Source organism: Calliopsis andreniformis, chromosome 6 (assembly GCF_051401765.1).
Source record: "Calliopsis andreniformis isolate RMS-2024a chromosome 6, iyCalAndr_principal, whole genome shotgun sequence".
Lineage (NCBI taxonomy): Eukaryota > Metazoa > Arthropoda > Insecta > Hymenoptera > Andrenidae > Calliopsis > Calliopsis andreniformis.
In genome coordinates this window covers 9,842,314-9,854,689 of record NC_135067.1, presented here as the reverse complement: position 1 = coordinate 9,854,689, position 12,376 = coordinate 9,842,314, and the positions used below count along the sequence as shown (strand labels likewise).

Genomic DNA, 12,376 nt, shown 5'->3' with positions numbered 1-12,376 from the left:
AATTTTGACAGCATCCACTTCTCGATACTAACAAATTTTTCCTGATGAGCTCGTATTGGAAAACTATTCCAACAAAATACGAAAAACTATAAACGATAAACTATACAAAAATGGATTCCACAGATAACGATGATCTGAGAAGCAATTAAGAAAATAGATAATGATAAGACTATCGATAAGACTATATGTGAAGAGTTTTAGCAAATTCCTAGTGGAAGACAATGACCCACTATATTTAGAACCAAATTTTTCTTCTAATTGTAAATCCAAAGAATGATTTCCCTTTTAGAAATAACTAAATTGTATTAAACCTAGGAAGGGATTTATAAGTGAACCAAGGATTGAAGAGTCACTATAAAAGATGAAAAATATTTGGTAACCTTACACAAAGCTCGAGCCTTAAGCTGTCTCAGTCTCATTCTTAATCTCTTTTCCTAAAACTTGAGAGTAGCCAGCGAAGGCACCCTGGAAATCAAGCGAAGCTTCAAGGCAAGAGGCTTCTTTCGCTAGATCATCAACGTTCACCCTTTACAGTCTTGAACAACCTCGAATCGCTTCGAGGTTGAGATTCGAACCTCCATCACCAGACGCAGCTAGGGGACCAAGGGTTCCAGCGATTCTCCAGGGCGTCACGCCAAAGATTCAGGCGCACATCTGCAACCTAGACGCGAAACGTACACCCAGAGCCGCGGTTACTGGCAATTACAACCGCAACCTATTTTCATGGAGCAGTGGGGAGCGTGTACGAGGGGCTGAGAGCGTGGAGCAGCCAACACGGCATAACTAATGACGAGGAGATAAACGGCTCGGCAAACGACGCGTAACGGGCAAAGGTGCTGCGGAGATTCTGCGTGGAAGCGGACCGGAAATTCCCAGGGGAAGCCCCTTGTCAGGAAATTGTTAGGACCTCGGGCGAAGGAAGCGCCTCCTCCGCTCTGGCGATGATGGCTGCCGCGGAAAACGCCAGTGACTTCGAGTGGGTGATCCCCTTGGTCTCGAGGTAAGTAAAGCTGGGGGCTTGGGGACTGAAAAGTTGCCAATACTTCTGTGTTTTTAACTATTTCACTTGAAAGGTAGAACTACAGCGTTTCGTCATTGTGAGTTCTTTGCTATGAATGGAGGAAGGGGTAGGAATATGAGACATCTTTTCTATTTTACGACCTAGAGAGTCTCGGAATAGCTGCAAATCAAGGGAAGTTTAGGGAATTTTATGTGACATGTGCCATATAAACATAGGTATTTTGAATCTTATAGAATATTTGAATCTTTCATTTTTCCTAAATTAAGGAGAAGTGGTATAAGTAAAAATTCGGGGAGTAATATGAGACAATCTTTGTGAGACAAGTAAGTTATTTAGCTACGTTAAAGTGTTAATGAAGACGTTTTAATAATATATTAGTGATAAATGAAACGACACAATTATAATTTGTTTAGTTTTACAACAATTAGATACATAAATTCGCTCTCTAGACATGCAGAATCATCATTGGCCCAGAATTGCTATAAAAAGCAATGAATCCATAGGTTATTATTAGAATGTGAACTGTATTTAATAATACTATTATAATGTTATGGAACATTACTATTCTTATAGTTTCATTTTAGAAAAATATTAGTGTCACACTTCAAAACTGAATATACCTTTTTTTCAAAATCAGAAAATAGAAAATGAAAAAACGTTCAAAAAATAAAAATATACTAATAAACAACAACAGCTATTATGAGGTAGTATTATAATCTTTCTCGTACTTAATTTCTAATAACTGTTAAAAATGTCAATATCGTGTATAGTTCAAAACCTTGGTGTCTCATATTTCTACCTCTTCCTCTGCCTCTATTTGAGGCTGAAAGCAAGAAAGCTCCTTTAAATAATAAATTATAATAGCCATTCGATGCTATCCAGTAGTCATAGAATATAAAAGAAATGCAAGAATATTAAAAAACTTGGAAAATGGAAATGCAATGTTCATTTCCATAGATTCGTTAATTTCGATGGTAATTGCGTAGTACATTTCGTGGGCTAAGTAGTTCTGGTGTTTATCAGTTAGCTTCATTGGACACGACCGAACTCGTAAGCACCCTTCACCCTTCCCCTGTGGATACGAGTTTGATAACGGGGAATTAAGTCCTGGGGATTAGCAGTTCAACTTAACAAATTTGGCGCTTGGTAAGTACCGAGCGAGTTAACTTTCTGCTTAATTCAATTACTAGCGATCATCCTGCAGCCACTTTAAAAGACGATCCTACCCTTAATTACTCGCCCTTCCCTCCCTACCCTCAGGTGGGAGAACCTTACAAAAGCTTAGTTTTAAGCGACAACAAGGGAATGTCATGTTTTGAGTAATTTAAAGTGCAATAATTGACCATATATAAACTGCTATATCGACTTCATTCCTTTTGCTATTTACAGACTAAGGAACTAATCAATCATTCGAATAAAAAAGTAAAAAATGTGTTTACGTGATATGACTTAAGCTGGGAACTGGGCCAAATACTTCGGAAAATATTCATACTACACATTCATAGTACATGTTGCAGCACTCTCTATAAATTTCACTTGAGAATTTTTCGAAACGTCAGAGTCTGCATGCATAAATTTTGATGTGGAGCTAAGTTTAGCATTTTGTACGCTCAAACAAACATAGTCACAAACATTCGCGAAAATTTTGTCGGTAAAATAGAATGACGGGTAGATTGGCTCGCAAGGTCTGCCTGCGATTCAATTAAATTTATGCGATTCAAGGTGATATTCTAATACTGTGGGACATTATACTGTAGAACCATTTGCATATTACATGTTCAACGAACACAAGTCAAATTGGAAAATAAAATTACGATACATCAATTTCTTGATGCCATTCAATTTCCGCGAGATTACCCAAATTTGGTAACATTGCAGAGTACGTTGCTATGAAATCTTACTTGTTTCATTTTAGTGATTTATTAAACACTTGTATTAATTTCTCGATGAAATTTGTAAACAAAATACTATAAAAAAAAAGATAATAGTAACAATAATGTATATTTCGTGTCTTATTTAGCTACTCAAACTCACACTAATTGTCAGAATTAGTTTAAAAAATTCAGAGACACTTTACACATGATATCATATATTGTTGAGAGCTCAGAAGATATCAGTGGAATAACACAGAGTCAAGAGGTATGCTGGGTTCGTATTTTTAGCGACTGTTGCTATTTTATTGACCACTACTATAGGTGCAATCCAATCATCCAATAAGGGACATGCGTATGTGTCGTCTTATGTTTTCTTGTGAAGTTAATCATCTAATCGACGCTGTCATCCTCTGAGCTTTCAATAGTACTGTTCGTCCGCGAGACGTTGGCTAGGCAAAAGAATGAGGATCTGATTAGCGTGTAGATCCCCACTCCACTTAAGAAGTCCTAACTCATCGACCTATAATCACACGTATTGTTCACATTGGCTGAAAGATGTGACAAAGATCGACAACAAATCGTGTCAAGCAAGCAAGAAAAGTGTCAACGCTCCTGACCCCTGTGTCATCCCGCTAGCCAACTTCTCGCAGGCGAACAGCACTCAAATCCTGTCATCATTCCTAATTCATCCTTCATCACACCCTGTAACACCTAATTTCACGAAAAGATCCTCACAATCCTTCGCAATTACCTCACCAAATTCGACAGACAGTGTACCACCTCTCAAAACCAATTACACGCCACAAATACTCATTCCCACTGCAAATTCCTCGAGGAATTTCCTAATTCTTCCAATTTGCTACTTAACTCGGCTGAAGAACAGCACCGAAACGAACACAGAGAACGATGAATAAATGAAGAGGAAGGGGGTGGATTATCAGCGCGGAAATCCCCCAAAGGGCTGTCCCCAGTTCTAATAAGACCAGCGGCTAATAAACGAAAAGCATAATGGAATCCGCTAGAAATTAAGTTCGCCGTGTGGAGAGTTAACGCGTGCATAAAATATGCAGGTGGGCAGCGAGCGACAGGGCAGGACGGTGGTGGGGCTTCTTTGCGTCGCTCAGGGAAATTAATCATCCAGCCCTCGGGTAACCGGTGTTTGTCTTCCTTCCGTTTCCGGCCGTGACACGTCGCGCGGAAAGAAGTCGCCGCGCAGAAATCTTGCGGGCCGAGCGATGATTATGCGACGACTATGGAATGAAGACAAACGCCGACCCTTTTCTTCTTGTGGAACGTCGCGCCGTCAGCGCACGGGGGATAGGTGTGCTATGTGGGCGTCTCAGAAATAAGTAATACAGTTGGGACGAACAGTAAGAAATTTTTTAGCCCCTGGAGGATTTAGAAGATTTTGAGAAGCAGGTACAGAGGTATTCGGTTATGGTTTCGTTTTTCGGGGCTGAAAACGGTGGATTTGAATATTTTAAAGTTTAAATATTTGAAATTTTGAATATTTGAATATTCGAGTATTTGAAAATTTGAATATTTGAATTTTTTAAAGTTTAAATATTTGAATATTTTAAAGTTTAAATATTTGAAACTTTGAATATTTGAATATTCGAATATTTGAAATTTTGAATATTCGAATATTTGAATATTTGAATATTTGAATATTCCCATATTTCAGTATTTGAAAATTTAAATATTTGAATATTTAAATATTTGAAAATTTGAATATTTGAAAATTGAAGCAGTTTATTGAATAGTTTACCTATAAAACTTTGAACATCAAAGGACAGAGGATAATTCGTTTAAAAAAATGTATTAAATAACACATCTACCTGAAGAAATTTGTGACTGTCAAGATGCCACCCCAGGAACAGAGTAAGCTTTATTTAAAACTTTATTTTTTAAACCAAGCTAAAGGGTATAAGACAGCTCTGTGGTTGTAAGGCAAAATGACCTATGTCACACTTTCAAAAAATTTGAATTAAGGCTTTAATTGATATCTAGAATATAGAATTTATATTTTGAAAAAGAAGAAAGGGCATTAAAAGAATTTCTTTACATAAAATAAGGGTTCAACAAGACACAAGTCCATAAGATACTACTGAAACTGAAAACTTTACACGCCAATATCTCAAAAACAGAAACAAACGGTACAAACAGTACAAAAAATTGGTTTCGACAACACCAAAGGCATTACCAACTCACCACTAAACTCTACAGTCCTAACCCACAAGACATCCCATTATCAAATTAACTCTGCCCAAGTCGAAGTGACACAGAGCCTAATAAACACCCTACCGTCTTTCAGCAAAACAACACATCATTCGCAGAACACTGGTAACCTCATTTTCACTAGCAAAATGACCGTAAACAGTCAAGGTCATACCAATACAGCATCTCAAAGCGGATGCTGACAGCACTGTATCTCATTTGCGCGTGAATCAGACCTATCTCCCACACTACGTAACCAATTCTCATTGACGTTATGCAATTAGAGACGTATGGACCTGTTATCTATTTACTTTTCGTGTTCAAAGCATTTGAACTGTCGCGACGACGCGGGACAGTTCTCTCGAAAAATGTGCGCAGTGCAGTCTTCCCGCGAGAAACTCTGCAGTCGGAGCTGCTGGCATTTGTCGCACGCCGCAATACTCCTGTTACTGACCGCGGCTGCTGCAAACGCGTACTCGACTCGGATTTGGACGAAGTTCGGTCAGGTTCAGGGACTGTGGAGCAGAAGTTCCAGCGGCAGACTCGCGGCACACTACTTGGGCATCCCCTACGCGGAACCGCCCCTCGGAGAGTTGAGGTTCAGGGTGAGTTCGAGGAACGTTGAAGGAACTTTTGGTCCTTACTGGGCGGTAATAAAGAAAGAGAAAGTGATGGGGCTACTTTTGGTACTTGAGGGTGTCACAGTATTTTACCACGTGGAATTCAGTGGTAGACAGATCTATGCGTGAACGAATTATGTGTGTGAGAAAGGAGTGACTCTAATTGGTGTAAGTGATAGAGACGTAATTATAAAATACAGGGTGTTTCAGAAATGCATGTAAATACTTCAGAAGCTGAATCTACACACTAAAAAATGTCATATAAACATACATATGCCCTGCATATCTTACTTTTCGAGTTATGGATGATTCAAGAAAATGTTCCAAATGTCCACTACATGCCTCAGCACACGCTACTGCAGACTTTACAATTAGCATCGAATTTCATACTGGTTCGATAATATCTGGTGTTTCTCTAGTAATCTCAAATCCATTTTGTATCCTTTATTGCAGTTCGTGCACATTATTCACTTGCATTGAGTACTCAATAAATTTCAAATAGGCTCAAAGGTAAAAATCTAATGGATGACAGATACTTCTGAATATTCTCTTTAGTCATCCATAACTAGGAAAGTAAGATACGTAGGACATATATTCACATAATATTTTTTACTCATTTTAGTGTGTAGATTCAACTTCTGAAGTATTGACGTGTATTCCTGAAACACTGTGTATAGATACTATGATGATTTTGAGCTTGTAATAAACTGAGGGATCTTCTTATCATGCTATGATCTAGTTATTTGCGAAGAACTTGATTGAACACTATAGAACGCGCTTACCCACTGATAATTCATTTTTTAGATAAATAAAGTAGTTTGTGTGTTTTATGATACGTGTTTGATAGAGTCCACAGCCTTGGAATCATACTTGGAACGATACGTACTATGCTCTTAAGGACGCCACACCCTGTACTCAAATGAAAGATAATGGGGATGTTGTGGGAAGCGAGGACTGCTTGTACCTTAACATTTTTGTGCCCATGGTAAAAATTGACATCTTGTACTATAACACTTTGAATCACTATTTTTTTGTTATAAGCTCGTTACATGAGAGTAATCTCATAGAACATAATCAGCATTCAATTTTTTATTTCATCAAAAGATGTCTGAAGCTTATAACGAAAAAATTATGTTAATATATAGAGAGAGAATTTTGAAAATTGAACTAAGAAATAAAAACATAGATACTGTAGTTTCCTAAACAAAGTAAACTTAGCAGGCATGGGAAGATTCGGAAGCAAAGAGGAAACTTCCGGTAATGGTGTACATACATGGCGGAAAATTTACTAAAGGGAACGTCAATAGTCACGAATACGCTCCCGATTATTTGATGGATCACGATGTAATATTGGTCACGCTCACTTATCGTCTCAACATTTTTGGTAACATCTTGCTTCAAAATTCAAGTAGTATTAAGCAGATAAAGAATGTTTATTGAACCTTAACAAGCATTTCCAAAATTTTAAGTTAGTTCTGAATTAGATTTGATTCTCATCTTACTTTTAGAAATAATAATTACACTTTTCAGTTAAAATTACTTATTACCAATTATCTTGAAATTCTACAAAACTAACAATTTTTTTTTACCTTTCCTTCAACTTAGAACAAACTCGAAGCTATTACTTCGATCAATTGCTTCTTGGGTCCCATATTCTTGTTCCTCCACTCAAAAAGAAAATTGAATATTTATACCAATTTGTGGACCAAGATTCAAAGTGAAGGAGGATAGCCAAAACTTATGGTGGCGATCACCTTGTTTCATCTCAACTGAGCATCTCACTATTTATTTGTCATTATTCTTCCAGGTTTCTTTAGCACGGGAAATAAAGTTTCCCCAGGGAATTACGCCTTGAAAGATGTCGTAATGGCACTCAGATGGATACACGAGAACATCGAGTCCTTTCATGGTGACCCAAATTCAGTGACGTTATGGGGTCACAGTTCTGGGGCCGCTGTTGCTCACGCGTTGGCTCTCACTAAGAAAACGGAAGGGCTGTTCAACAGGTACATTATGCAGAGTGGAAATATGTTGAGTATCTCGCTGTTTAACTCGAAACATAAGATACGAAGAGCGTCCTTGAAGGCAGCAAGTCTTTTAAACTGTCTTCCTCAAATGGAGGAAAGCACAGAATTAGTAACTGACAGTGCCACTAATGAAAATTCCACGAGGCAACCAGAAAAGGTAACCGAGCCAGAAAGTCATGGAACAGATGAAGAGGATAACTACAGTGAAGAAGAGGACGAGGAGATAACGCGTTGCATGAGATCTGTTGACGCGGAGACACTTGTCAAAGTGCTCCAGGATTTTGTAAGGAAAATTGAAATTTGATTTAATTTTTATTTAGACTGTACATTCTCCCTTTTGTAAAATTTTTAAGTATTCTAAAAAATAGAAATTTTAATATATTCAATATGAATTCGACATTTATTGCATATAAAAAGTATTTTCTTTGCATTTTTTTTCGAAAAAAAAAATATTTTTATATTATTACAATTGGAATAGATATGTAGGTGGCCTTAAAATAGAACATTTTTTTTTCTTAATTTTTCTTTCAATATTTTTGCGTATTTTATTTTTTCACGATGTACTTTCCTATACTTACTTTATCTTTCATTTTTAATTTCAAAAAGAGAACTTTTAGACTATTCCTTTACTTCCCATGACTATTTCTATATTTTCCATCAATTTTAGTGCATTTTATCTTTTGAATACATGTGAATTGAGACATTTTTTCCTCAACATATAATTTAATTTTCATTTCGTTCCTTCAGCTGTGTCAATGAATGAGTAAAACTATCATTATTGAATTCCAAATGGTAAACTTCTAGAACTTTTCACAATTATTGAACAGAAAAACGGAAACGGTATTGCATTACTCGGTATCTACATTCTACACTAATTTTAATTCACCTCCTCTCAGTATATATATGAACATTCCCAACCAATATCCTATTTCAACATCCAACTTCAAGCTAAAGACCTTTTTTCATTCCATGTCAATCGAACAAAAGAAGAAACAAAATGTAGGTTACTCAGCTAACATATTTCCTGCATTCAGTTATTTTATAACGAGTAATATGCGTTTGTTGAATAGAACGTTTGGAGAGGGAATCCTTGCTGTACGTTTGGACCTGCTATGGAGGATGATTCAGATGACGCCATTTTAACAATGCATCCTCGAGAGATTATAAAAAATTACATGTTCAGAGATCTACCATGTATGATAGGAGTTGTCGAGGGTGATGGCTTAGTAAAATCGATGGGTAAAGTTCACGAAATGAGATTGAAAATTTATTATTCCCTAAAAGATCTACCTCTTTAATAGACTTGCAGAATCTTGAACAATTCACGAAAAATTACAAAATATATAGGCACATTCATTTGCTAATTATCTGAAACTCTTTTTTGAAAAGCTTGAATCTAAAGCACTTTTAAAATAAATACTATTATAACCCCTGGTAAAATTCAGAGAACTTTTATATTTGTAGACATTTTGGCACATCCTGAGGTACGAGATGCGTTACTAAATAATTTAGAAGACTATTTACTACTTCTACTAGAATACCAAGGCAGAATCACTAATACCACTGCTTTTATCAGTGCTATAACAGACTTTTATTTTGATGGGAATATTACGGAGAACCTTTTGCGAAATATCACTGAAGTATGTGGTTTCTCAAATGGCAAGTTACAAGAATTCTAGCAATAGTCTTGCATCTGAAATAATTAATGTCTCTTGCAGCTCGAAGGCGACGCCCTAATTATATCATCACTATATCAGACGTTGAAGTATCATTCAGAATTCATGAAGTCCAATATTTACTTTTATTCGTTCTCATATAGAGGCACGTTTAGCCACACCTTTAAATATGGAACTCTCGTGCGTTATGGTAAGCAGAATTGATGATAATTATCTTATTTGGAAGTATTAAAATACGATGAATTTAAGAATATAATTTTTATAGGTGCTGCCCACGGTGACGAACTGAACTACTTGTTTCCACTACTAAACAGGATGTTCGAGACAGAAATGTTACATAATACCGAGGATGATATCCTTATGATAAATATCATGACAGAAATGTGGACCAGCTTTGCAAAAAAGGGGTAAAAATAGCAATTTCTATATTCCCTTTACTTTTAATTTGACTTTAGCTATTTAATAATAATCTAATAATTAAAAGAGTACCTGAAGCTTGGAAAGTACCTGCTTGGCCTGATTATAAGATTTCCCACGAGTACTTGCAACTTGGAGATGGTAAAAGTCCAGATATCATTGTGCAAAGCGATTTTCTACCCGAGAGGATGGCATTTTGGGAGGAAATAACAGAGAAATTGATTATAGACGACACAGATTTTGTGACAGAATTATCAATCAAAAAAGCAGAACCTAATGCCAGCACTTCTAGAAACTCCAACATATCAATCTTATGCTTGTTAATAATTCATGGCGTCTATTTCTTGTAAGTCTGACTACTTATAGGACATTTTTAATAACGCAAACTTGTACTTATGATGTAAAATGTTGGCTCGAATTAATAAACGAAAACTTCATTTGCATACCAATCTCTACTCAACCTGCTCTTAAAAGAACATATACTAGGTGAGCCATTTGAAATTTCGCAGGTAATTACACCACAACTACTATATAGCTCGTTTCAAAAAATGTTTTAAACGAAATTTACCCTGTTTCTGGGGAGACATCTTGATGGTCACAAATTTTCTCTAGGTGGACGTTTTATTTAAGGATTTAATAAAGTTGCCCATGATGTGGGTCCTTGCTGATTTCGATGACTTTTAAGTATGTTATAAATGTCGTCGCTTTGAACAAGTTTCTCCTTTGACAAAATTGACAGTCGACCTTAGGTCTGGGTAGGTATATAGTACTAAAATTATCGTGTTCTATTAATGTCTTATAATTAAGTTTCAGTTTAACTAGCTTTTCTTTCGAGCGAATGCAACACCAGGCGAGCCACCCGCTAAGTTGGGTGTACATTATATCTTATATAACTGTGTTATATAACTTTTTAGAGAACAGAAAAGGAACATATATATAACACCATTCTTTTTGTTTTTTAAAAAGTTCTATAACTGTTATATAATATGTAGCGTAGACCCAGCTTTACATACGCTTACTGCAGACACCCTCACAGTGATGGACTTCATCACAGATGGACAGAATAGTAGAAGTTGTCTAGTTCAGACGTGGCTCATGTCGCTCCAATTTGTTTATGAACACTCATTTATTTAAAATATTACCTGAAATTTCGATTGCACGCCATTATTACGAAGCATTACTGCGTCAAAGTGTTGCTTGTGCTAAATATTATTAAGAAGCTGTTTCTTTTTAATCTAGTAATTTTTTCGTTACCCCTGGAGTCTTTGTACAAACAGGAGACAACCACTTGTAACGTGATGACACACAACACACTGTCACAGACGTGCAGGTATACACAGAGTACAATTGTATAATATCAAAGTCTTTTTGCAAATATCTGGGAATATTTTCGTCACAGGGGAATAATTTCTGGGATATTTCATCAATGGAAAAATTTACTCAAAATGTCGAGATTTAGTTATAACATGTTTAAAAAGTTGACAAATTGAAATCCTGTAGAAATTGTTCGCCAAATCCTCAAACCCAATTAATCTCCCTCCAGAAAGCTTCAGAAATCTTTCCTCTGCTTCGATCTACACAGTCGCGTGGCTTCCATTCAGCGAGTACCATCCAAGCCTTCCACGAGCAACGAATGCGAACGCTGCAGGAAAAGAAACTCCGCGGCAAAGGAATTCATTTGTCACGGCTTAAGTCAGCGTTGCTTCCTCAGGGGTCAAAGGAACTTCCTAATGGCGCGGCGATACATCATTCGGGAGGTACGCGGGAAAAAAAAATTGGGGGAAGCACTCGCCCAATTTCCCGAAAACTGTCCAGCGAATAAATTGTTCCACGCAGTTCATAATTAAACGTCGGGAGAGATAACTGCTCGACAAAGCCCGCGTATTCCGCCCCGAAACCGTTCCCGCGGTATTACGTTTCCGATGAAAAGAAGAGCAACTTATTCTCCTGCGGTCCTATAATGATCTCCCCGCCCCGTTTGTCGGTTCATTGTTTCGCGAGACGTTTAATTCAACGCCCCCGGCGAGAAAGTAATTAATGACGGGACAGAAACGGTGAAACGCGATCCTGGCCCCCGTCTTGAACGATACACTACTAATCTACCTCGCTCGGGACATTAATCGATTTCTTGTTAGGGTGGGAATTTGTTGGTAAGCACACGAACTTGTTCTTCGATTGCGTTCAGTTCTGAGGAATGAAATTCGAAGACTGGAAATTGTTGTTCTGTTGTATGAAGAAATTCAGTGGGGAATTTTACTTCTGTATGAACAAAAATATAGGCCAGGCATGGGCAGCTGTTTCTAGTTCAGGTGCCAAATTATTGTTTTGTCTTCGAGTCAAGGATCAGACCAAGTTATGAAATAAAACAGGTATTTTTAAATATCATAATATAGTGGAACATATTACCAAATATTAACACCATTGAACTTTAATAATAATAAATACTGAATTTGTATTATCCTACGTTAGAATCTCACAATGAGATCACGATAAGACTTCACTATTCCACAGAGGTCTATACATC

At 36.9% G+C, this 12,376-nt stretch overlaps 1 protein-coding gene across 2 annotated transcripts; it reads left to right on the top strand.

Moving 5' to 3' along the window:
- Positions 1 to 2,042: 2,042 nt before the first annotated feature.
- LOC143180399 (juvenile hormone esterase) lies at positions 2,043 to 10,295 on the top strand. 2 transcript variants are annotated; one of them, XM_076380098.1, is made up of 10 exons: positions 2,043 to 2,167; positions 5,439 to 5,717; positions 6,580 to 6,717; positions 6,954 to 7,116; positions 7,540 to 8,042; positions 8,830 to 8,998; positions 9,224 to 9,399; positions 9,478 to 9,625; positions 9,701 to 9,842; positions 9,920 to 10,295. In XM_076380098.1, exons 2-10 carry the CDS (start codon positions 5,481 to 5,483, stop codon positions 10,200 to 10,202), a joined length of 1,959 nt encoding a protein of 652 aa, XP_076236213.1. In that variant the 5' UTR covers positions 2,043 to 2,167; positions 5,439 to 5,480; the 3' UTR covers positions 10,203 to 10,295. The 2 variants fall into 2 exon arrangements, with proteins under 2 accessions (XP_076236213.1, XP_076236212.1); XM_076380097.1 differs by having other exon boundaries at positions 6,951 to 7,116.
- Positions 10,296 to 12,376: the final 2,081 nt, after the last annotated feature.